Consider the following 26,796-nt stretch of genomic DNA (forward strand, 5'->3'; position numbering starts at 1 on the left):
TATCAAGCCGCCTCGTGCTTCCGAAACAAGAGACCACTATGGTCCACAATCCACATTGTTTTCTGTTATTGTCTTGAATATATTTTTGTCGTGGTTAGCCCCCAGAGGGTGCCAGTGAGCTACTTGTGTTATGATCCTGTACAAATTATAGTACTGTATCATTAAATGTATCGTTTTACAGTGAATTCCAGTGTGTACTTTTGGTAATGTATTAAGACCTTAGGCCATCCATCCATCCATCTTCAACCGCTTATCCGTAGTCGGGTCGCAGGCTCCACCAGAGTGCTCCAGACTTCCCTCTCCAGAGCAACATTAGTGACTTCCTCTGACCTGGGGGATTCCGAGACGTTCCAAGGCCAGTGAGTCGATGTGTTTCCTCCAACCTTGGTCTGCCCTGGGGTCTCCTCCCAGTGGGACGTGCATCGAGGACCTCCCTAGGGAGACGCCTGAGAGGCATCCTAACCAGATGCCCGGACCACCTAATCTGGCTCCTTTCCAGGCGAAGGAGCAGCGGTTCAACTCCGAGTCTCTCTCGTGTGACTGAACTTCTCACCCTGGGCTGTATTTTGCGTGTCTTAAGTACCAGGTCTTATTCCCTAACTTGAGTAAACTAAAGACCTGGAGGCGTGATCAATGCTTTTTGGCTATTCTGAGTGGCCAAAGAGCATTGATCACGACTCCAGGTCTTTAGTTTACTCAAATTAGGGAATAAGACCTGGTACTTAAGACACGCAAAATACAGCCCCCTATCTCTAAGGGAGATAAGATAAGGGAGACCTTAGGCCGATTCTACAAATGTCTTCTAAATGCTGTAAGTATTCTGAAAAAACAACCTAGGAATGTGACAAAAATCATCCATGAATTCAAGTCTGAGCAATCGATAGGAAAGAAATGTCAATTTAGGGATGAACTATCCCTTTAATCTGTATCTGCTGAGTTATCTATCCTGATTGGTCCTCCTGACCTGAACATACATTTTCTATCACCAGTGAAGTCTACAGTAATCAGTAATGAGTACTATCATCATACTGTATATATTTAACAAAAAGAAATAGAATCGTGTGTGTGCGCGCGTGTGTATACCAAAGAGCAGTGGTGTAAAGTAACTAAGTACATGTACAGTAGGTAACTCAAGTACTGTACTTAATTACAATTGTTTCCATACTTTTACTTTACTGAAGTATTTCCCACTTCTACTATCCTACAACTCAGAGGCAAAGATTGTACTTTCACTCCACTATTATTTGACAACTTTAGTTAGGCTACTAAGCAACTTATTACATTTTGATTATTATTACAAAACATGCATACATCTATATATAAGTGTCTATTTGTATTGTACGTCTCTAAATGTTTTGATGAATTGAACAAGGTGGACCCTCTTGTAAAGTGTAATGCTTTATTGGGTCGTCCACTCACAGTTAACAGTCTTTGTATTGAGTTCTGCTTGAAATGTACAGTAATTCTGCAAACTGTTAAGAAATATTTCAATCAATCAATCAAAAGCATTAACCACTTAGAACTCACAGCCCTATGCATACTTGCTGGACAATTTGAAAGTAACCGATCTACAAGCTCACACCGCGTCACAAAGCGACACATTGTGAGCTTGTCGATCTGCTACTTACATTTGGAAACTTCATTGTTGAAAACAAAGAAAAATCTTAATAACTAGATACAGACTCAGTGAGCACAGTCTCGCAATCGAGAAAGGCCGTCATAGGCAGACCTGTATCCCGAGAGAAGACAGACTATGCACCCACTGCACACAAAATGAAGTGGAAACCGAGCTACACTTCCTAACCATCTGTCCATTGTACCAAGACATCAGAGACACATACTTCCCACAGATTACAACCACACACAGAGATTTTGAAAACATGACCAATGACAAAAAACTTCCATATCTGCTGGGCGAAGTACAACAATGTGCAAACACAGCAGCAAGATTTGTGAGTTGCTGTGATAGAAGGATATCAAATGGAACACAACCACCCTAAAGACTAATCATTGTGTATATTCCTGCACTATACCTGCATTGAGTGACCTTGGTACATAGAATTTGATCTATTGAAGATTCTGACCTTCAAATGTACATCATTTTTGTTTTGATTGTATTGCTGTATTGTTGTATTGTTCTTTCTGCTTTGGCAATGTAAACGTATGTTTTCTCATGCCACTTTGAATTTGAATTTGAATTTGAAATGGGACATTCTGCTACATGAGTAGGCTATACTTGCAGTACTTAAATAGGCTATATATTTTTGCGAATACTTTTGTAATGTAGCCTACATTTTTAATTCCAGACTATTATTTGTAAATGAGTATTTCTACATTGTGGTATTGGTACTATTACTTAAGTGTGATCGATCGAGTAGTGAACAAACCAGGTGTTGATTTTGAGTTTAGGTTTGTGACTGCATGGTCTGTAGTGTAGTGTTTACAGATCAGGGTTTCAGCCACCAGGGGGAGCGCTTGTCCCTCCTTCCGTCTCTCCTCTATAATCTCCATTATGATGTCCGGGGCTCGGCGCCGCTCCACACCGAGCTTGGCACCTCCTCGACTCGACAGATCCATCCTGACCGACCGTGGCCTCTCCTCTCAATGTGGGCCTGAGTGTGGACCCGACGGCACCGACTGACTGTCCCGCTGGACTCCCATTAAACTCCTCTGTGTTGTCGACTTGTCGGCGGATAAAATGTACAGCAAGCTACACTGACCGACGCGCACACATGGATAATGACGCGTGGGGATCTCTGTGGTGACTTTTAATGCGTACGCTCTGTCTGTCTTCCCGAGCTCAGAAGAAACACCGTGGGGGACATTTGAGGAGATTTATCTGGGTAAGAAAAGGCTTCATTGTTTTATGTAGACTGTGTGAACAACAGACTATTTGGAGCTTATCTCTGCGACGCACCTGCTGCATACTACCAGGGCAAGTCGACCACTTCTTTACATGTGAAATCCAGATTTGCGCACAGAACAATAAAAGTGTGCGCAACGCAGGGAGTTATGAGCGGAGTTTTCACGGTCTTTTTGTCAACGAACCGCGGAAGTCACAAATGGATAAAATCGCCGCGGATCACGATTCGTGTTGGTCCCACATGTGTGCGATAGAATAAATCAATAGACCCCCAAAAAAATAACGATGCTGTTGCCACTTTTGACATTGCTGTGCGTCTCGCTGTGTAGCGAGGCCGTGTTCAGTCACTCACACGACGGGCAGCAGCAGAAAACAAAGGGCACTTTCACGCCGGGCGATTATGAACCCACCGCCGCAAACAGGAATGTACACAAGGCTCGTAGCGGCAGCGGGACTTCGTGGCGTGCCGCTGCCGCCGCCGCCCGCGAGGACCGAGGAGTCGTCAACGGCAACAATGCCCGGGCGCAGCAGCATCATCAGCACCACCTCCACGACGCCGCTCTGAACTCCGTGGCGAGGAGAGGCGCGTCGCGCGCCGTGCGTAAAACGCAGCATCCGAAGAAAGGACCGAGGGGAGGACGCGCCGAGGATGGAGACGGAGGAGGAGAGGTACCATGGCGCACACCACGGGGTGAGGCGGCGGCTGCTGCCATGGCAACGCACGGGAGAAGAGGATGCAGCCATGGCAAGAGTGACTTGAACTATCCTATTAAGAGCAAAAAGAAGCATGAACAAATGTGCAGGCGGAAAAAGACCGCGTACAGCCGGCAGAGGCGAGACATAAAGGATGGACAGAGAGATGGAGAGAGGAGCCAAGCGGCGTCTTTGGCCATGTGGGAAGCCCTGCCTAAGCCCCTGGCGCAGGAGCAAGGCACGGACTTTCCGTTCAACGAAAGCAGCGACTATGAGCAGTTCACGCTGCCGAACATCTTCGACTTCATACCCAAGAACCCGAACAAGCGGAAACGCGTCTGGAACCCCTTCTACCCCCTCACGGCGGAGTCGTACGGCGCGTACGCCCTGGTCGTCTTCGCCGCCATCGTCTTCGTCGTGGGCATCCTGGGGAATATAGCCATCATGTGCATCGTGTGCCACAACTACTACATGAGGAGCATCTCCAACTCTCTGCTGGCCAACCTGGCCTTCTGGGACTTTGTGGTGATCTTCTTCTGTCTGCCCCTGGTCACCTTCCACGAGCTGACCAAGAACTGGCTGCTGGGAGAGTTCTCCTGCAAAGTCATCCCTTACATCGAGGTAATAATAAAACACTCACCCATCACAGACCCACATCTGACAATGTTTTGTGCCAGGGTCACCCATACAAGATCAAAGGTTATAGAAAACGGTATTGTTGTCCAAATTGTTTAAATGTTTTCAAGATAGAAAAAAAGATCTACAAGTTGCGAACTTCAGACGTTTTGAGCTTAAAGGTATATTATATATTATATTATATATATCAAGTGAGTATATTATATAGGCCTACTCAATTAATTTAAATATGACTTATTTTTTTGTTTGGTTGTGATAATCCTCCCTACTATAGAGTGTGCTGACTGTAAGGAGTTCCTCCCTGTCCCCAGTTAACCCCTGGGGGTCAAAAAACCTTAGGTTTTGTTTTTGGCTAGGTGGCCCAGCCTTCATCCAATCAGGATAGAGGGGCCTACCGCCAATCATGATCGAACGGGGGCGGGCCTTGGTGTGTATGCTGTTGGCCTGTCGCCTTTCTGTGTGGAGTTTGCATGTTCTCCCGTGTCCCCTAGGGTAGATACCCTCACAAAAACATGCAGTAATCCTGGTCTCTAAACTGCCTCCCCCTGGCCAGCCGGGGCGCCTGATGGAGGGGAAAGGAACTGGTTGGAATAACGTGTTCCTTCCACGCGCTACGTCCAACCAGGGAAACTCCCCCCTGTCAGGTGTAAAGGAGCAACTTGGACACTCAAGCATGAAGGAAGCATGAGTTAAGTCTGTTGCTCTCCCCAGGTTGGTGGAGGGTGTGTAGAGCCCAGGATCACATTAGATGATTGACACAGGGGTGAAAAATGGGTTACAAAATCGTGGGATAAAAAATATATTTAAAAAAAAGGAATGCCACAGACGCCGTCAGATTAATTTTTTTAATGAAATTGAGACCAGATTGTTGTCAGATGAAGGGAAACAATGTTGCAGAGTGAGAATAGCAGATCTAAGCTCACAATGTGTTGCAGATCTGACGCTGTGTTGTGTTAGCTTATAGATCTGCTATTTTCGGTCTGGAACACCGTCATTATGACAAAGCGTAAATGGGGCTTCATGATGTGTGTTCCTAGTTAGAGGACCTGGTCAAAGGCGGGGCCAGGTGTGCCGAGCTTGACGTGAGATGGGATTAGTTTTTTAAACTGTTGAGCTGAGAACTGTTGGATCATTTCTCTTCAGTATACCTACTGTATTGTATTTGAAAAGAATGTGACAAACCAACTTGACAGTACTGTATATATTAAATGTTCATGAACTTCAGACGATGAAGTATGTTGGGTTTAAAGGACCCCCCCCCCCCATGCCCAGCAGGCCTGCAGTGCACTCACAATGTCCTGCATTTACCAGCCGCATATCAAACTTTACGTTTTTACCAGACTTTGTATTTGTGAAGATGGAAAACACTTTTCCATTTGCTGAAGCAGGGCAGTTGGCCCCCAATATTGTGTTGCAGTAAACCTTTTCATAGATTTCATAGATACTGTAGCTTCATAGACTTGTTTGAAAACACTATCATTGTGTAGTGTTGTGTTGGATGTTATCATGTTAATGTGTACTTTCAGACATTCAACCACATAAACCGTCAATACTTAGTAGACTTGACCTTTGGCACTGTACTTTTATCTCTACACCAAACATCTTTGCCAAAAATAGCCAATCTACAAGCTCGTAGATCTGCTATTGTTGGCTAAAATTCTCCTCAGAATACGAAGGCTGGTGTTGCTGGTATAAACGGATAGCTTTTGTGCACATCCAGGTGGGGGAGGTGCTGGTATAAGAAAAGTATGAAATGTAGACCAAAGAAAACTTCCCTTGGAGAAGGAAGGGACCGCACACTTTAAATTGCATTGAATTGAGAGAGAGAGGATAGTTGTTTAGAGTTTACACTAGATGAAGTAGTAATGCTAAAGTTTAAACACCAAAGTACAGAAACAATGTAATTCATTAGTAAACAATATCCTGAAATAGCATTGGTACTATCATTGCTATATTCACATACTCACCTTTTTATCATTATCTAGCTGACCATTGAATGTGATCACTTTGGAAACGAACTATAACGTCTGTGGGGTTGACATACTACTATAGAGGGTATATATGCGCATGCTTAAAGTGAATGGCACATCGAGTGGCAAAGCAACATGCAAAGTGAGCTTAACTTAATGTTGTTTAATGCAATCAGATAGGACTTTTCTGTTTGGATGCATGGGGTGTCAAGGCCAGAAAGTAGTTTTTTGCCACTCAGTAGGCATTCCTGCATAACTTCCAGGTTTGATGATGATGTCACACGCATACCCTCTATACCAGTGTTGTTTTCGTCGACTAAAACTAAGACGAAAAATGTTCGTCGACTACCTTTTCCACTGAAGAAAACTAAATGGAAACTAAATTAAAACTATGCTATGGTGACTAAAACTAAGACTAAATATACTGACAATTTCGTCAACAAATAAAAACTAGACTAAAATGTTAGGAAGGGACTAGTGGACAAGAGATCCAGTTTTATGCTGGGTTGCATGCTGAAAATAGCAGATCTACAATCTCACAACGCGTCGCGAGATTGTAGATCTGCTATTTTCAGCATGCAACCAAAGTGTAAAATATGTCATTACAACGACATCAAGGCCTGTCAAAACACATTTTAGTCGACAAAATTAACTGTAGATTTAGTCGACTAAAATCGTATGACATTTAGTCGACTAAAACTAGACTAAACACTAGAACATTCCAGGTGACTAAAACTAAATTAAAACTATTCAAAAGACTATGACTAAAACTAAAATCAAAATGTGCTGCCAAAAACAACACTGCTCTATACTGATGAAGACAAGCATGTTAGCATAACGATGAAGACATTGAAACTTTGTTTCTCTCCACGTTTCGTTGCGGCGAGTTGGTAAACCGGCGTGTTCTCCAGTATTCCCTGTAGTAACCCTGAGGACCCCCCAGGCCTACATTACAGTCTTTTGACACCCATGCACTGGTAGGTTGGTGAAAGTTACATACCTGAGGCAACCTACTATGGTGTCAGCTATAGGGTTACAGACAGCAGACACTACACTGACTGACCCAGTTGTGTCTGTAGTCGGTGCTTGTCAACCCGCCCCTTGTTAGAAAACAAAAGAATGTGTAACCAAAACGATTTAACTGCCAGGGACACCGTAGTCGAGCCATTTTAATCTGAATGTGAGGTGACATTTATAATAACCCAAACTAATGCTTATTCTGTTGATTTGTTGAAGTGAGTGAGTGCGTGAAGCCTGGCTACACCTGGTTGCACGTTGTGTTATGCACCGGAAATAGTTGAGTTTATTCGCACAATAAAACAGCTAGTACAAAAAAAAGTTAACGTCAATAAAAGAGAAGTGTGTGCAGGTGAGAAAAGAAACCCATGGAGGGCTTATATGTGGTTCTCACCAAAGATAATATAGATAGATAGATAATACAAATAGTAATATACAAATAGTAAGGAGACAAAGTAATCAAACATACTGTAGGTATGGAAAATAACAAAAACAACAAATACATTATTTACACTTGTGGTGTGTGTGTGTGTGTGTGTGTGTGTGTGTGTGTGTGTGTGTGTGTGTGTGTGTGTGTGTGTGTGTGTGTGTGTGTGTGTGTGTGTGTGTGTGTGTGTGTGTGTGTGTGCGCAATAAATGAGATATGGATACATCAAACTGTAATAAAGGGTTAAGAGGCAAGCCTGATGAACCAGGCCCCTAATTCTTCTGATGATACCAAATGATCTTGAAACTTTGTTGGTTACTGTATGTATGTGTTCTTTCCAAGACAATGTTTCATCCACCAGGATTCCTAGGAACTTGGTGGATGAAATTTGACTAATTTCAATCCCACCAATAGAGATCTTAGCTCTATGATGACAGTACTTTTTGTTTTTGCTCACAAAAAATATAAATTTTGATTTGTTTACATTTAGTGATAACTTATTTGCAAGAAACAATTCAGATAGCTATGCCAGAATTGGCTTCCTTTGTGAGAGATTCAAAAATGTTGTGAGTTAAAATCAAATTAGTATCATCAGCAAACAGAATTGGGGTAAACGATGAGGATACAGCAGCCAGGTCATTGATGTAAACAATAAATAATAAGGGTCCAAGAATAGACCCTTGGGGGACCCCACAAGACAACTTGACTTTGGATGAAGAACAACCATTGGCATATATTGTTCATGGTTGGAAACATAACTATCCAGCCATTGTAGCGTTATATCATGAAAACCATATTTATGTAATTTATCAAGTAATATAGTATAATCAACAGTATCAAAAGCTTTAGAAAGATCTAGGAATATGCAGAAAGCAAATTCATTGTTATTAATGGCTGAGTAGATATTGTCAACCAGCTGTAAAAGGGCCATATCGGTGGAATGATTTTTCCTAAAACCATACTCATATATATTGTATCATTTAAATGGTTAAACATTCTATTGTAGACCAGTTTCTCCAACATTTTCGAAAAACATGGTAACACTGATATTGGCCGATAATTATTAAAAAGTCTTGGGTCTCCAGATTTATGTAAAGGAATAACTTTGGCTATTTTTAAATCATTTGGAACCTCCCCCGATTGCAATAATTGGTAATTGGTTTACTAATAAAAGAAGATACTGGTTTAATCAATGATGCACTTATATCATCATGACCAGCTGCTGATATCTTCAAGTTGGCAATTAACACCAACACAATAAACACCTCTGTTTCATTTGTGTCTTCAAATTTCAAGAGAGTAGGGAAGTTACCCTTAATGTAATCTAAATGATTACTATTGGGTTTTCCCATATCCTTGGACAGAGAAGACCTACCTTTGCAAAAAACATATTGAATTCATTAGCTTTAACAACAGGATCATTTAGCATATTTTCACCATCCTTAAACTGAGATGGGAGGGGTACAGTAGACAATTATAGATCTGGGTCGACCCTCTGACAGAAAGGTGCCAATTCTGTGTGCCCTCTCTATCTCAATCAGTTTGGAGTCCAAATCAAGTTTATCATCATCTTTTTTATCTTAATCTCAGTCTCTTGCCATGTTTCGGATTTAGAATCCTCAATACCATCGATCAGGATATTATTTCTCCTAGACTGATTTTCTAGGTAGTCTTCTTTAGAGGAGAGCTTGTCAAGAGCAGATTGCAGTTGGCCAAGCAACAAAGTGCTTGACTCAAGTGCTGCCTGGTTCAAAACAAAAAACTATCTGTCTCTGCTTGTGTGAACTCCAGGCTATGTTTAAGGTCACAGACTGATTCCACCAGCTCATCAACTCTTTTTGTGGTAGAGTCCATGATGAGACTTAAGAAAGATTTAAAGTTCTTCTCTTGTAGATCCATCAGTTCTTTGAAAAATTGCTTTTGTTGATCTAACCTATCATTAAGAACAGAGACAGTCACAAACTCTTCTTCCTGGACAACTGGATCCTTTTTGGTACCCATGGTAACTGATTGCAAAAAGTCAAATGAAAGTGGAGGGGGGGAAATAAACAAAAACTCAAACAAACCAAAATAACTCACCAAAACAGCTAACAAAAGGTCACACAAAACCGAGATGTTTTATGCAGAGTCAAACAGATCCCTGCCCTGGCAGGTGGAGCCTGGTGATGTGTGGCTGCTGGAGGCCTTGTGGAGCCCGATGTTGCCTGGCAGCTGGAGGCCTGCCCTGGGGTAGCCTGCCTGCTGGAGGCCTGGTGTAGCCTTGCTGCTGGAGGCCTAGTGGAGCCTGATGTTTCTTGGCTGCTGGAGGCCTAGTGGAGCCTGATGTTACCTGGCACCTGTAGGCCTGCCCTGGGGTAGATCGAGCCTGGCTTCTGGAGGCCTTGTGGAGGCCTTGTGGGGCTGGGTGTTGACTGGCTGCAGGCTCTTTTAGTGCCTGGTGTTTGAAGGCTAAAGCTGCCTAGGTGAAACCTGGTGGCAGCAGGCTAACAAAGAGCATGGGCCTCACCCAAGAGGTAGCTGGAGCAAGGGCTCAATCCAGATCCAGACATTAAAATTCCAGTTTAGATCAAAAATATATAGTTAAAAAAAGACCACCTACGCAACCACTGATAGAACTTGGATAAAAATACAAAGTATTGTTCAAATTTTGTGGATTATTACCACAAAACTGCTGCTCTCAGTAAAAGCTGCTGCTGCTGCTGTTGCTTCCCTGCACCCTGTGTCCACACACAAACGCAATACAGTAGATTATATACATTAAGCTCACAACACGTCACAACTCAAATATAAAATCACAATAAGAACCACAGAACCACATCAATCTTCAGTTCAGTGATATGAATATGTTTCTTAGGTATGGACAATGGCATGATACTTTATACCCCTCACACCCAAATGTACCGTATAGCTTATAGGAGTGTTGTGGCTGCGAGCTATGTGTCAACAATCTATTGTACACAGAACAATGGAAAGGTAGGCGATGGTATCGTCCTTTCCACAGGGACAGTAATAGACTGCAGAAACTCAGCTGACAATATAGGACTCTGTAAGTCTCTATGCCAGTGGTTCTCAAAATGTTCATGTACTGTATACCGGACCCCCAAATTGATATGTATTTGGCTGCAGACCCCCATCTGAAAATATATATAATATAATAAAATAAAAATAATAAATAATAAATAAAAATAAAATAATATAAAGATTTGTGCTATTAAAAATGTCTAAAACATTGTCAACATTTTTCAAAGTAAAAACTTCTGCTATTTTTGAATGGCCAACATATAAATGGCTAAAGTGGTTACAATGATTGTGATGCTATTCGCTGGCGTCGACTGTTCGCCGCTTCACCTCCCAATGTATGAATGAATGAACCATTGTAAAGCGCTTTGAGCACTTGGAAATGGAAAAGCGCTATAAAAATGCAATTCATTATTATTATATGGTAAGTACTTTGGTCCCCGGATCCCACTTTGCGAAACAATGCCATATTTCTTTACGGCATGTTTGTGATGGGAAGAAAAAAAACTCTCTGGGGGAAAGAAATAAAAAAGTCTGAAAATGATTAGAATATTTCAAACAAACAAATTATTAAAATGAATCTTGGAGACAAGCCATACCATTCTTCTAGTGAATACTTCCAAAAGTCTCAAACCCAACAGTCATGATGACTGCTTCGTCTCCTTCTCTCAGGTCCTTGGCAGTGTTGTTTTTGGCAGCAAATTTTGATTTTAGTTTTAGTCATAGTGTCTTGAATAGTTTTCATTTAGGTTCAGTCACATTTTTAGTCACCTGGAATGCTTTAGTGTTAGTCTAGTTTTAGTCGACTAAATATCATAAGATTTTAGTCGACTAAATCTACAGTTGATTTAGTCGATTAAAATGTATTTGGTCGGGGCCTTGATGGTGTCGTAATGAGCTCACAACGTGTCATGCTGCGAGGCGTTGTGAGCTTGTAGATCGGCTATTTTCAGCATGCAGTGTAAAATGACTTATCGGTATACTGGATCTCTTGTCCACTAGTCCCTTCCTAGCATTTTAGTCTAGTTTTTATTTGTTGACGAAATTGTCAGTATATTTAGTCTTAGTTTTAGTCATCAACTAAAAAACCCAATGCAAACAAAAATTGAATGAATCTTTAATCAACTAAATTGATTCGTCTTTTTAACCACTGGCCTATTTTATATACTTTATCATACAACAGTAACGCAAAAATTATGAAAATAGCTGACGCATCACATGTGTTGTGAGCTTGTAGACTGGCTATTTTTGCTATTTGTAAAAGTCGTTGCACCCATAATTCACAATTCCCACAAGACGAACACAAGCAGCTGTTCAACCTGGCACTCTGTACGGCGCAAACAACCAACACACGTGCAGTCAAGTCGACACAAAACAACACAACACCTAGGTACTGTTTTGTTTTGTACTCTATGCCCCCAACCCCCTGCAACGTGGCCCCCCTACTGGCCCAAACAAACACACGTGATGTGGATTAACATATGTGTTAAGAGGCGGCTCTCAGACAGACAGAGATTAGGCCTTGGCCTTAGGTTAATGGAGAGCATTTAGTTGACTTGTGCTCATTCAGTGGAAGCAGGCCAATGCAGTCTGAGTGCCTTCACAAACAAACCTGCTCTGAAAGCAGTAATTAAGGCATGAAAGTGGTTGTTAAATTCATAATAGCACTTTGAGTTGTGGAAAGTGGAAACTGCATTATATTTTGGGTTACAGTATAGTAGGAGACAGTTAGTATGAGTTATTTGAAATCTGAGCGTATACAAATGGAACCAATTAACCAAATGTGCCTGTGAGGGTCTGTTTGGTTTTAGCTGCATGTGGGGAACCCCTGGAATCCAGACCTGTGAGGCTACATTTGGATGTAATTCCGCTCAAGGACACCTGGGTGGTCCCCGCCCGGCTCCCACATTTGAAAACCACTGATTTATGGAGCCCGTATACGTAGACACTAGACAGTATACTCTGATACTACCGTATGTCTAAAATACTGCTTTATTGTTACATTATTATGGAATTATTCTTATGCCACGTTATCACGGCTTGTGACACCAGCAGCAGAGAAAAGCTGTCGATGTATCAAAACAAAGGGTGTGCTGCCTTGAACTGCATAAGCTGCTTAGTGCTGACTTTTTTCCTTTTGTTTCGGTTACACATCATGATGCCCTAATAATGTACTATCATGACCTTTAAATAGAGAGCTGGGGCAGGTTACCCATGATATGGCTTGAATGAGATTAAATCAGATTATAATCAGTAATGAAACCTGCAATGATCAGTAATGAAACTACAGTAATATACGTGATTTGGTTACTTTTGGATTGCTTTTGCTGTCAAACGTATTTGGATACTGTGTGTCTACTGCCGCCAAATTAGTTACAAACCAAACAAAACAAAATAGCAGATCTACAAGCTCTCAAAATCGTAGATGCGGTTAAACCCATTTTGGGCGGGAACCCTTTTGGTGTTTTAATCATTCTGTTCTACTTTAGCTATGAGAAATAGCAGATGTACAAGCTTATAGCACGAGTATCGAGCATCTACGAGCTTGTAGATCTGCTATTTTTGAAAAATGAAAATGTGGTGCAAATCTTTGAAAATATATTTTCGTTTTTAAGTCAAATCTTTGCTTCGGAGGGCGTCCCTGGAACAAAATATTTTCAGATGGGGGTTGGCGGCCAAATACAGATAATTCCGGGGGTCCTTGACATAAAATATTGAGCACCATTGATATAGAAATATAGGTATTTCAGAAAACTGTCTGAATTTAAAAAAGTGGTTAAATGTCTGAAAACACACATTAACTCAATTTTAACCATGTTAGACTCATTGAAAACACCAGTCCTTGGTTCTGGGGACTGATATTATCCTTCTAATATGCAAGGGGGGGCATGTTTTTTTATCTTTTTTATTATTAAAACAGTTTTTTTTTGTTTTTCCCCAAAAAGTTATAAAAAATGTATACGACCCCTCATGCATTAGTAGGAGAATAGGCATGTCTGATAAAATGAATATCAAATTCTGAATCAAACAACTTAAAAACGGATCACTTGAGAGTTTCATAAGTATTGTTAAAGGACCACTTCACCACTCAACCTATCTTCATATAATAGGTCCTCACTAATAATCATGATAAAATGGCAAAAAGAAAAAAATCTACTCAGTCTGGGTCTCATAGGAGGGCTGTGGGCAGTTCAGAAACCCGTCCGCCAGTGACATCATTGTTAGGCAGATTACTTTTCAAACTATATTTATTTTTACAAACAAAATTTTCATCGTGAGAACGATGGCTTCCATTTTCGCATTGCAACTTTTCAGGACTAGAAAGCCTGCAGTGTCTATCAGCTTGGATGCCCCATCGATGATGTCACTGGTGGACCGGTTTCTGAACTGCCCACAGCCTTACCTATGAGACACAGACTAAATAGATGATTGTTTTTTTATCATGATCATTAGTGAGGACCAATTATTTGAAGACTTAAGATAGGTAGAAGATAGGAAAAGTGGTAAAGTGGTCCTTTAAGTTACAAGAAGAAGTCTACACAATTAGAGAATGTAGAATAATTGTTATTTATCTCTCCTATGGTGCCACATCAATACAGCATATACTTGTGGACAAAATCTTATCCAAAAGATATTCCAAGTCTAAATCTCATCAAATGTTGATCCGTGGCTCAAATGCCTAATAAATGGACCTTGATATGAAAAAGGTTGAAAGCCACTGGTTTATAATGGAGCCATGGGTCTCATAGAGTAAAAAAACAGAAATCTGCCGTCTGAATAAGGTATACTATAATTAATTGCATTTTTATAGCGCTTTTCCAAGTGCTCAAAGTGCTTTACAATGGTTCATTCATTCATACATTGGGAGGTGAAGCAGCGAACAGTCGACACCAGCGTCCTCACTTCCCACATCCACACACCAATGGTGTAAAGCTCACACCGACCAACTCATTGGGTAGGGTTCAGTGTCTTGCCCAAGGACATGTGGACAGGAGGAGTCGGGAACATTGGACGACCTGCTCTACCTCCTGAGCCACAGCCGCCCATAAACTAATAACCTCATTGGTCTTTTTTCATTGCAAAACTGACCACTAACCATTAGATTAGCCTGCTGTAATCGTATTACATAACCCAGCCTTTGCTTGGATATGCCATTTATCAATAGTGGTATTTAAATGTCTGTGGCCGGTGGGAGGATTCATCACAACCATCTAATGGCTAACGACAGTGGCACATTGGCTTTGCTATGCTAAGCTGCTCTCAAACCATGCGACTAATGGGGTGTAATTATACCAAACAGAGGGGATGTTAATTCTAATGGGCTGCTGGGGCAACTGAAATCACAATCCTCCACGGCCCGCATGTGAAAATCTGTCATTATGGACGCAGATGAGACACAGTGTTGCCAGATTTTCGCGAGAGAAGCAACGAGGTCTTTGAAAACGAGCCCAAAAGAAGCGACTGACACATGAGCGCTTTAAACCTAGGCCTATACGCAGCCATCAGCTATTTTAAAATTGCCAATCTACAAGCTCGCAATGCGGTGTGAGTTTGTAGATCAGCTTTTTTTAAATCTTGAATAACAAACATTCGATTGGAGCCCACACTAAACAACATTAGGATTAGGAAGCATATATTCAGCCCAAATAAGCAGAAAAAACAAGACCTGCGACCCGCAACTACCAATATTATTTTTTATTACAAGTGCCGACTTGACAGAAAAACAAGCCCAAAGTCCCTTGTAGCAATAAGCGGACATCATTCATCATGGCATCACTGACACACACACACACAGCTCTGAGGGACGTATTGCTGTCATGCTGATGTGATGACAGACATTAATGTGTCATTGTGTGTTTAACCCATTTTGGTGTCAGCATCATGTTATGCTTTAGCTATTGAAAAATAGCAGATCTACAAGCTCATATCGCGCCACCGAGTGGCGCCATACGAGCTTGTAGGTCTGCTATTTTTGAAAAATCGAAGAGCGACTGACATTTTTAGAATCTGATCTCAGGTCAGAATGGGTTCATCAGACCAGTGTGTGTCCGGCGGAAACCTCGTATGAATCTGATCTCAGGTCAGAATGAGTTAATGTGCTTTTCTGTGTGTCGGACGACGTTAAGCTGAGCTATAAGGCTGCAGATCAACGAGGATAGACACTTACTCTGACACGACACATAAAACTGCCTGAGCAGGACAGAGTGAGGTTCGGTCGCCGTGGTAACGGTTGTATACGTTAACCCCATTTCCGCCCACCGATCTACAAGCCCAAGCTTGTGGATCGACTATTCACAATATTTATCCGTGGAACAATGAGTCAAACAATGGGATGCCTCAACAACTCGCGGTGTTCCGTGAGTTTGTTTTGTCACTCCGCTATCAGTCTGGCCAGCCTCCTGTTTGACTGATTGATTGATTGATTGAAATATTTATTAACAGTTTGTAGACTCGTATTTGATAACGTCACCGGTTACGTAGCGACGTTGTTGCTGATTGGATGTTGTTCCAACAAAACGAAAGAGTAAGTTTAGTGTATATTTACATCATCAGCCAGCACCACTCTGCTTTTCTCACTGTTGAGAAAAGAAAATAGCGCCAGTTCGAGACTCGAGAGTAAAACCTACTGTAAAAAGTAAACACTAGTTTGATGAAGTAGTCCAGAAGTTCAGACTTCGGAAAAAAGCTATTCTCCTGAATGCTGCCTTCCGGCATGGCATGGAAAGGAGTGGCATTTGCATTTCTTTCACTATAGTACTATGTACTGCATTCGTGGTCTGGAGAGGGCAGTTGTTTTACAGACAGGTAAAAGGGCAGGGGCTGAAGCCCCCTTTGATGTCTATGTGTGCACGTCCCTGGCTGGGCATTGATATGACGTCAAACTGGTGTTTTTGTCCCCGCCCACACCACAGACCAATCAGAAGCCAGAAGTATTCTCTCAGTTGCATGTCCTACAGTCCCACCTACCTTGGAGATAGGAGACTTTCCAGACTGAGTAGCGAAGTGACAAAAGAAATTCACGGAACGCAGCGAATCAGCCTGGAAACCAGGCTATCAACTCCTACAATTCCAAGTGCTTGTCAGGGTGGTGGGTCCCCAGTTAAAATATGATTATTTTGGGGGGGCCGCAGCCTGAAAGGTTTGAGGACATCTGGTATGCAGTCGGATAGAGAGGCTGTCTGGGAATCGGGAGGTCACCAAGTTGATCGTCGGGTCACCCACATGTCAAACGGTCGAACCCCATCCTCCCCTTCCCCGAGGACCATGCAGTATCGCTTCCTTTTCATTTACCCTGTTGAAACACTGAACATTGCACTGAACATTGCTCAAGATCAGGCTCAACTCTTTAAGTAAAAGTAAGTAAGCCTTGCTGAGCCATGCTGCCCCTATATTTAGTCTTAGTTTTAGTCATCATAGCTTAGATTTGATTTAGTTTCCATCAGTGGAAAAAGGTAGTCGAACATTTTTCGTCTTAGTTTTTAGTTGACGAAATCAACACTGGGCCTATCCTGTTTCTGTATGTGTGAGGCTGAGGCAGCTTGATGTGGAAGTAGCACATTGTGTGCTTTTAGTTCTGTTGTCTTTTGATGTGGGGAGAGACATTTCTTAGAACTTTCAACAATAAAATGATATGCCCAGAATTAGGACGTCAGGTTTGAAAGTGGTGAACTTGCATCCCCCCCCCCCCTGTCTGTTTGTTCCATGGTTGCTTTTTCCCCCTCCCCTCCTCCTAGTCGGAGGCCAGAAATCCTTCAGACAGATGAAAGGGCCTGTGCCTCCTCACTGGCCACTCTGTCTTCTTCTGCCGGGGCCAGGAAAACACTCTGCACTGTTTACACCGTGTGTTGCCAACAAGGCCCCAATACGAGGGACAAGGGTAACAACACGGAGGCAAATGAAGTGCTGCTGCCTGCCGCCCCCCAAACATCAGAGCATGAGAGCATGTTCCCTTTGTGACTTAATGAGCATCAGAGAACACAGTCGTAGCCGTCAGGAAGAAAACCTTATATATCCACATTTCGAGGTATTTGTTTTTTTCCCCCGGTAAAATATGTTCCCTGCGTCGTACAAGAGTGTCGCCAACACTCACTCACTGAGATTGTACACATCAGATATCTTCACTACTTTTGGAAGAAAACATTATGAAGTGAAAAATAAGTCTGTCTGTGGATTTTATACATCAATGAGCCAATGAAAGGTATTGACAAGAGCTTGAGACTAAACACTAACTACATTGGATCCATCAGAACTGTTATAGGCAACGGTTTTGGACATTCAAGGTCTCCTCCTGACAGCGACGATATGAGGCGATATGATCATAACGTTCCTGGAACTACTGCGGTGCAGCTTACTGTAGAGTCATGACTCACAAGCAGCATACATTACACACACACACACAGAGAGACTGCACTTGGCTCATGTTTACTATGGGAGAAGTACAGTAAAATACAGAGATGTAGCTGAACAGAAATTAAATGAAACAAAGTTGGCTGAGAATTCTCACCTGTAGTAGAGTAAGATTTGACCAGAAGTATCTATACTTGTACTGGCCCTATGGGTTTGAATACTTTGTCCACCACTGTCTGTGTAAGAGTACATTTTATTTTATTCTATATTATTTTTATTGTATTTTACCTTTATGTAAATGGGGAAACCCCAGTGAGACCATGAAGCTCTGATTTTCAACAGTACTTGAAACACGATCACAAACAATATAAAATCATCGTGCATCAGCATGCAGTTTTACACAGATAACTGCTAATGATTATGGCAGCGCTATTTGAATATTTGAAGCATGCACATGGCCTCCACATCAAATTCCTTCATCACATGTTTGAGTTGGTCCCCTGGGATCCAATTTCAATGTCTGTTGAAAGTATAATTCTGATGCTAAATGACTAAAAGCTGTTTTTCCAGCCGACCCCCCCCCCATGCAGACCGTGTCTGGTGGTAATTACTAGAACACCATGTAATGAGAGGTGACAGGTCATTAGGTAGTATAATAAGATTGCTTCATATAAACATACAGAAGCCAGTGCCGTGTTCTCCTATAGTGGCCAGGATGGCCAGGATATCTGCACATTTAGTTAGTGACACTTTAATGATCTTTTTAACCCATTCTGACCATTCTGATCAGATTCATACGAGGTTTCCACTGGACACACACCGGTCTGATTAACCCATTCTGACCTGAGATCAGATTCTAGAAATGTCAGTCGCTCTTTCAGTCGATTTTTCAAAAATAGCAGACCTACAAGCTCGTATCGCGCAACTCGGTGGCGCGATATGAGCTTGTAGATCTGCTATTTTTCAATAGCTAAAGCATAACATGATGCTGACACCAAAATGGGTGCCCGTTCAGAATGGGTTAATGATGTTAAGATCTTTTTAATCCCACATTGGCCAAATTGTCAATTCTTTCAGTGTTAATGTTGGTTCGATATTTACTTAACCTTCACTTTCAATAAAAAAATACAATCTATAATGACAAATATAGTTGATCTACGAGCTGACAACACGTGATGCGACGTGTTGTCAGCTTGTAGATTGGCTATTTTCGCTACTTTTTGGGTGACACTAGTATGTATTAAGTGGGCCATGAGTTTCAAAAAATGCAAAACATAAAAAAAAACACACCTGTATGAAGTGCCATTCTGGCCAATCAGAATTTGCGTCCTCACCTTCGTCTTCAATGTTGGTAGCAGATCTGCAAGCTCATAGTGCGGCACCGAGTGCCACGCTACGAGCTTGTAGATCTGCTATTTTTTGAAAACTCGTGAAAATGTGGGGCCAATCTTTGAATATATATTCTTTCAGAGCGAACGTTTTTTAACTAAAATCTTTGCTTCTGGGAGTGTCCCTGGAACAACATATTCTCAGATGAGGGTCGGCGGCCAAATACGTACATATAATATTTGGGGGTCCTTGACATGAACGTTTTTGAGAGCAACTGACATAGAAACATAGGGTTTTTCAGAAAACTGTCAGGATTTAGAAGGCATTTATAGAATCATCCTCAGGTCTAAATGGGTTAATGTTTGTGTTAGGACAAAGTTTGTGCACATACACAAAAAGGACATACAACAATAGGAGGGGCTAAAATAACTGGAGATACAAGGTTTCTGCCCGACGACAGCGATGATAACGTCTGAGACAACTTCCTGCCTGGTTTGAGAGAGACCAGACCTCCTTCCTCCCCTTAGGATGTCTTTCTCTACCCATAGATTAGAACAATGTATACCAGGGTTACATTTGCTGCGGAGGGGGGGGGGGGGGGATCTATACAGGGACTGCACACATAGATATCAAAGGGGGCTTCAGCCCCTGCCCTTTTACCCCGTCTGTAAAACAACTGCCCTTTCCAGACCACGAATGCAGCATTTACTATGGTGAAAGAAATGTAAATGCCCCTCCTCTCCTTTCCTTCTATACCGGAAGGCAGCATTCAGGAGAATAGCTTTTTTTCCCTCTGAACTTGAACACAGCATTTTGCATTGAACTAATTTCTTTCGAAATTCATGTCGTTACACCGCATCTCCAGTAGATAACGAGTGCAGGGTTGCGTCCCGAAAATAGCTGATCTACAAGCTAGCTCTCAACACGTCGCAGCGCGACGCGTTGTGAGCTTGTAGATCTGCTATTTTCGTTATTTTGGGCCAAAAGTGCCCTCTTATTGGATTTGAGCCCCTGCCTCTCTAACACTCTCTGCACGTGTCTGGATCTATGCCTCTGCTTTTGATTGAATTGATCTTACTATTTAACCTATTGAACCCTGAGGCCAATTCCACGACTACAAATGCCTTCTATACTATACATAGATGTATACAAGCTCGCAGCCAAACACAAGAGTGACATTTGCCCCAGAATAATGGATCCTGCAATAAACTTGTGTGGTTGATACTTGCAAATAAAATATCCAGTCAATCGACCAATTAAATATAATGGTCGTAAATGGAGAACCAAAGAACGATTGTAGTTAAAATTAGTTATTGGTTGAAGAAATGCTATCAATTGCACAGAATGAATTCTACAAGATCACATGTGAGCTTGTAGATCTGCTATTTCCAATGAAGCATATACAGTTTCTGTGGTTTTGACATTTCCCTTTGAATGGAATTCAGTTGTTAATGGACATGCAGTGATGGAGTCCCCTGACTCTCAACGGCTTCACTTCCCATGCGGTTATAGGGTTAGATTAATAGATTTGTATAAAAAAGGAGGGGTTGGGACTTAACCGCTTTAAGCCCTATACTTCTTCACAATGACACGTTGTACAAATAATTCAAGCTCAAAACACGTCACACTTTTAGCTGTTTTTGAATCTACACAAAAAGAAAAATGTGACAAATGTATATATTATTTGCCCAGAGCATATCAGACATTACACCTATACATTTCCACAAAAGGAAATACATGTACCGGTATTTAATTCAGTCTGACTAGAAGCAGGGAGAAAACATATCCCCGCCAAAGACTAAAGTGAACGAGGGGGGTATCAAAAGCAGAGGCATAGGGTGGATTCATACTCCTATTTTACAGCTGTTTCGGCGCTGTAGTGCCGAAATGATTTCGGCTCGTCAGAAATTTTCAGTAGCACCGAAGAGCCGACTTTAGGACGGTACCCCCCCCCCCCCCCCCCCCCCCCCGCCCGAACCTCAAATGACATCAAATTGTAGGCTCTACAGAGCCGAACCGACTTTTATTCGGCTCTAAAATAGGAGTATGAATCGGCCCATACTGTAGCTCGCCCTTCCCTCCCACTAATCCACTCAGAAAACCCATACCTGTGTTGTGTTGTGTACAGTATATGGTTGTACAGCAGCAGCATCTAGAGAACAGAGTCAGCTGGCTTCCATTATAGGACTAGGTTTACACTCATAGGTACATTCTGTGGCTCTGTTGGTTTAGATAAGATTGTAACAACTGTACTCATATCCCTTGACTTGTTGCCTGTTGTTGTTGCGATCACAACGACCATCGGGCCATCTGATTGGTCGTTCAGGTAAAACACTGGCACCCATCGGTCGGAGCGGAGGGAGGAGGCCCACCGACATGGTTTGGTTTCCTGGCCGTGGTGCCTCCAGCTTGGCCCGCTTGCTCTAACAAACAAACAAAGGTGCCAGTGTGTTTGTGGGCATGAAGCTGGCAGGGAACTGTTGTCCTTATCTCTACTGCTCACTAGTGACACCTACTGGTCGGTCAGCATGCCAGTGCAGCGGGGAGGCCGTGGTGGACAGTAAATAAATACTGCTTTACTTTTGAATACTTTATTAACGGTTTGCATAAAAAAGTACACAGGTGCAGTTAAACAATAGGATATAGGATAACACAAAAAGCCCTGAGGGCTTGTTTCCATTGTGGTCCTATTTATCAAGAAAAAGACATACAATACTATACAAGAAACTATCAATACTAGGAGCAGTATAATACTTGTCTAGGTCCAGTTGCAAATTGCACACAGGTGCTCTTTTCTTTTTTTTTTTTAAGATATTTTTTTGCGGCTTACTCCTTTTATTGATTTTTGAAGGGACAGACAGTAGGCTGACAGGAAACGGGAGAGAGATGGGGGGATGACATGCAGTAAAGGCCGTGTCGGGTCCGGGAGTCGAACCCGCGGCACACTGCGACTGGATTACCAGTCCGGTGCCCAGACCGTTACGCTACGGCCTGGGCCCACAGGTGCTCTTTTATGGCAGTTTTGAAGGAGGGTAGGGCGTCACACTTTTTGATGGCATAACAGTAGAATTGATGCTGCCTCATGCTACAGAAACACAGATCCTATGGGCCACATATGGCTCGGCTAAGGATTACTTAGTTAGGCCTACTTACTTTCCATTTGCAAAGACAAATATTGCATTTTTGACTCAATTAAATTCCATCTACATCCTTCATTACTGTCCACTGGTTATACTGAAGTATTCATTCCCACATCTAACGTAGCACCTGTCTACCCTGTCCCAGGTGGTCTCTCTCGGGGTCACCACCTTCACGCTGTGCGCCCTGTGCATCGACCGCTTCCGCGCCGCCACCAACGTCCAAATGTACTACGAGATGATCGAGAACTGCTGCTCCACCGGGGCCAAGCTGGCGGTCATCTGGGTGGGCGCACTCCTGCTGGCGCTGCCCGAGATCCTCATCCGGCAGCTGGTGGTGGAGGACGGCGAGCCTCCGGACTTGGTGCCGCGCGAGCGCTGCGTGGTGCGCATCTCCACCGAGCTGCCCGACACGCTGTACGTCCTGGGCCTCACCTACGACGGCGCCCGCCTCTGGTGGTACTTCGGCTGCTACTTCTGCCTGCCCACGCTGTTCACCATCTGCTGCTCGCTGGTCACGGCGCGCAAGATCCGCAGCGCCGAGCGGGCGGCCGTGCGCGGCACCAAGAAGCAGATCCACCTGGAGAGCCAGATGAACTGCGTGGTGGTGGCGCTGGCCATCCTCTATGGCTTCTGCATCATCCCCGAGAACATCTGCAACATCGTGAGCGTCTACATGGCGGCCAGCGTCCCCCGCAGGTAGGACTGCCACCGTTACATATTTAAGTTGTACGATGAATTGTCACACAAGTAATTGCGATTAGTGATTTAATTGTGTTTTTGGCATTGGAATTTTGGCTTTGGCTTTTAGGCTTCGTAATGAAAAAGTGCACAGGGCAGATGTGACAAATAGCTGAAACATACCAAGACATTACTGGCATTTTTATAAATTGTATACTTTAAAAAAGGTTAAAGAAAATTGCAGAAATAGCTGATCTATACTCTTACTTGTATTTCTGCTTTTTTATGTATGAACATCTTTCAACATGGAAACGATTATGACAAAATAATTGCGATTAGACGATTATGTATAATAATGGTGACAACCCCGTACTAGGGCATTCACTTCTAGTCATTTTTACTAGTTAACTAGTTGCCTAGTTTACTAGTCGACTAGTTGTATAACTAACTATATGTAAAAAAATTAAAATAAAAAAACATTTAAAAACTGTGTACTGGTGACTAACTATAATCTACCTGATCTTGAGGCCTACAAAAAATGGGAGAAGTGAAAAAAAAGTGGATTTACTAGTCGACTAGTCGCTTAATGCCCTACCCCGCACACACACACAGGGCCCTGGACATCCTGCACCTGGTCAGCCAGCTGCTGCTGTTCTGCAAGTCGGCCGTGACGCCGGTGCTGCTGCTGTGCCTGTGCCAGCCGTTCAGCCGGGCCTTCCTGGACTGCTGCTGCTGCTGCTGCGCCGAGTGCGCGGCCGACCCCTCGGCGCACCGGCGCACCTCCTCCACCGCCGCCACCACCACCAGCGACAACGAGTGCGCCACCACCGAGCTGGAGCTGTCGCCCTTCAGCACCATCCGCCGGGACAAGGTCTCCTCCCCGTATGCCTCCGTGGGGACACACTGCTGAAGAAGGGAGAGAGGACGACGGACGGAGACGTTTACAAGACAGGTCAAAGTGTCACATCGAAAGGGTGTCTTTTTTTTTGTTCAATTGGACCATATACAAACCACACGCAGCGTTGGGGGGGGGGGGGGGGGGGGACGTTTTGTTTCATAATTTAGGAATTTGATTGTTGTTATCGACATATCAAGTTATTTGGAACGTGAATAGGATGTATAACCCACAAACAAAGGTGGGTTTACTTTAAGGGGGCTGTGTTCACATGAAGCGGATGCGACGCTTTGGATATCGTATCCACTGAGTGCTTCTTTACTGAACACATTTTAGCGTTTATCGTTTGAAAACGTTCGGCCTTTGCTGTTGCTCGAGCGCTGTGTCGTCTGTGTTATTTGTATCAGAATCAGGTTCAAGGAAGTCAGTGATGTGTCGGCCCAATAGTCCACATAAGGTAACTGTCACTGTTAGAATGCGCAGGTAGGTCCATTTAGCAGAAATACCCTATATAGCTGAAAACACTAAAGACGTATTTCTCATGGTTGTGGTAACGATTCAACGGCGGGTCGTAATTGCCCGGATTGTCAGATGCAGGAGGATTAAATGGAGCGCTTGCGGCTCGTCTCCAAACATGAAACTGTTTTCAGCTTGAAGCGCCATTTGGCGCTCTGCCAAAAACCACGGATGCCGGGAGCACTGGAACGCCATGCTCTGCACTGGGGCAGATAAGCGCCCCACTGGCCCCAGGGCATCTTTACCATAGAAATGCATGGCAGAGAGAGAGAGAGAGGTCTTTACCATAACATTTGGCAGAGTGGCTCTGGCAATCAGGCATCTCATCGATTGATTTATCGAATACTTTATTGGTCAGAAAAAACAGCATGTGTTACAGTAAGACAAAATATGTATTCAATTCATCAACATATCATACAAAAATTAACAGAATTATACATGTCGACAGAAACTTAGGGTGGTACCCTCTAGTGTTGTGGCTGTACATTCTTTGCACTCACTTTGGAGAAGTAGTTCGACCCTGACTTTGTTTGACCTGAATTGAACACACCCTAAATCAGCATCATTGGTAACACATGTGTTGATGTACGAGGGCAATGACTCGTTGACTATCTTAAGTACCAATCCCATTGATATTTGCTTAACCCTGTCTTCTACTCTGAGCCATTCCAAACTAGCGAAGTGCATTGGAATTAGGTGGGTGCCAGGCTTATGGCAGGTCGTATCAGTTTGTTTAAAAAAAAAAAGCTTTCTTGTGGACACGGCCCCTAAAAGGGCAGGGCTGAGTAGAAGCTATACAGACCGCTGTCCCTTCTCTGTTTACAGATTTTATATATGAAGGAATTCACACATTATTTTAACTTGAATATTAGATTTTATAGCAATATGTTTTGTTTTATTTTATTAACTCACCAGTATTGTTTCCAAACTTTGCACTCAGTCTTACATTTTGTTTCATTTCTTTGTGTATTATGTTCATTTGGTTCTCAAACATCCACAGAGTGAGTGAGTCCGCCACAAATGGGAAGTAATATATTAAGAGCTGGTCGTATAGCGTCTCGTGTTTTTGCTGATCATGGTGATTGTTGTGATACAGTCCATAGTCCATACTGTATACTGTACTGTATACTGTGATATGTAAGTATGTTATTCACTGTGTTTGATAGCAGAAAAAAACAAAACATTGTATCATGCACTTCAGCCAGTTGTGGAATGTTCTGTTTTCTTTGTTTCTTTTTAGCAAAGAACTGTCACTTTAATAAAAAAAAGGAGAACAAAATTTCAATTCTATGTTTTTTACCCCAAGTATGTGTATTGATTGAACAATGATGTGACACAAAATAAAACAAAACTATTGCATTGAATTAAAAATGATTTCGTTGCTTTCGGTAAATAAAATGGTCTGTTAGATTAGGTCAACCAAATGAAGTCTGTCCAGCACATTAACATGGCCATAAGTTTAAGACTTCTTCTCTTAATGGGTAAATACATCTCAAATAAAATAGAAAGCTAATAATAAGACCATTACTAAATATAAAATCTAAAGCAGCCAGCCAACAAACCACACAATAAAATGTGGTTCAGGGTTCGAGTCCCGATCCCGATATATATATATCGTTAAAAAAAAAACCTGCAAACGTCAAACGGTTGGGTGGGGTAAAGAAAGATGAATTGGTTTTGTTCACAGTCAACCTTTCCTATAACAAAACGTCCACTGACAGGTTGTTTAGAGTAGGGGTTCCCAAACTGTTTTGGACCAGGTACCCCTTTTGGGGTAGATATTTTTCCAGGTACCCCCTCATCCTCGCAACACAGATAACAATATATTTACAACCACAAGCAGTGTTTCCTGCAGGAAAAAGCTTTGGCATGGTGCTGGGCGCAGGCCGCAGGGGGGCCTTCTTGCGTCGAACATTTTGATTAATTAATTAATTTGATTCAATAATTAATTAATAAGATTAATAAATTAAGATTAATTTGTATTATTGCTCTTGTATTGCTATTGGAGACACTGGGGGACACTGGGCAGGCACTGGGAAGGCACTGGGGAGGCACTCGGGAGGCACTCAGGGGGACACTGGGGAGGCACTGGGGAGGCACTCAGGGGGACACTGGGGAGGCACTCGGGAGGCACTCAGGGGGACACTGGGGAGGCACTCAGGGGGACACTGGAGAGGCACTCAGGGGGACACTGGGGAGGCACTGAGGGGACACTGGGGAGGTACTGGGAAGGCACTGAGGGGACACTGGGGAGGCACTGGGAAGGC

General features: G+C 42.8%; 1 protein-coding gene across 1 annotated transcript; it reads left to right on the forward strand.

Annotated features, from left to right (window-relative positions):
* The first annotated feature begins 2,550 nt into the window (after window positions 1-2,550).
* Window positions 2,551-24,099, forward strand: gpr37a (G protein-coupled receptor 37a). The gene is made up of 3 exons (XM_083762361.1): window positions 2,551-4,177; window positions 22,586-23,136; window positions 23,731-24,099. The coding sequence occupies exons 1-3, from the start codon at window positions 3,149-3,151 to the stop codon at window positions 24,026-24,028; spliced, it is 1,878 nt and encodes a 625-aa protein (XP_083618487.1). The 5' UTR covers window positions 2,551-3,148; the 3' UTR covers window positions 24,029-24,099.
* The last annotated feature ends 2,697 nt before the right edge of the window (window positions 24,100-26,796 follow it).

This window comes from Protomyctophum parallelum (genome assembly GCF_964188405.1).
Source record: "Protomyctophum parallelum genome assembly, chromosome: 4".
Classification (NCBI taxonomy): Eukaryota; Metazoa; Chordata; class Actinopteri; order Myctophiformes; family Myctophidae; genus Protomyctophum; species Protomyctophum parallelum.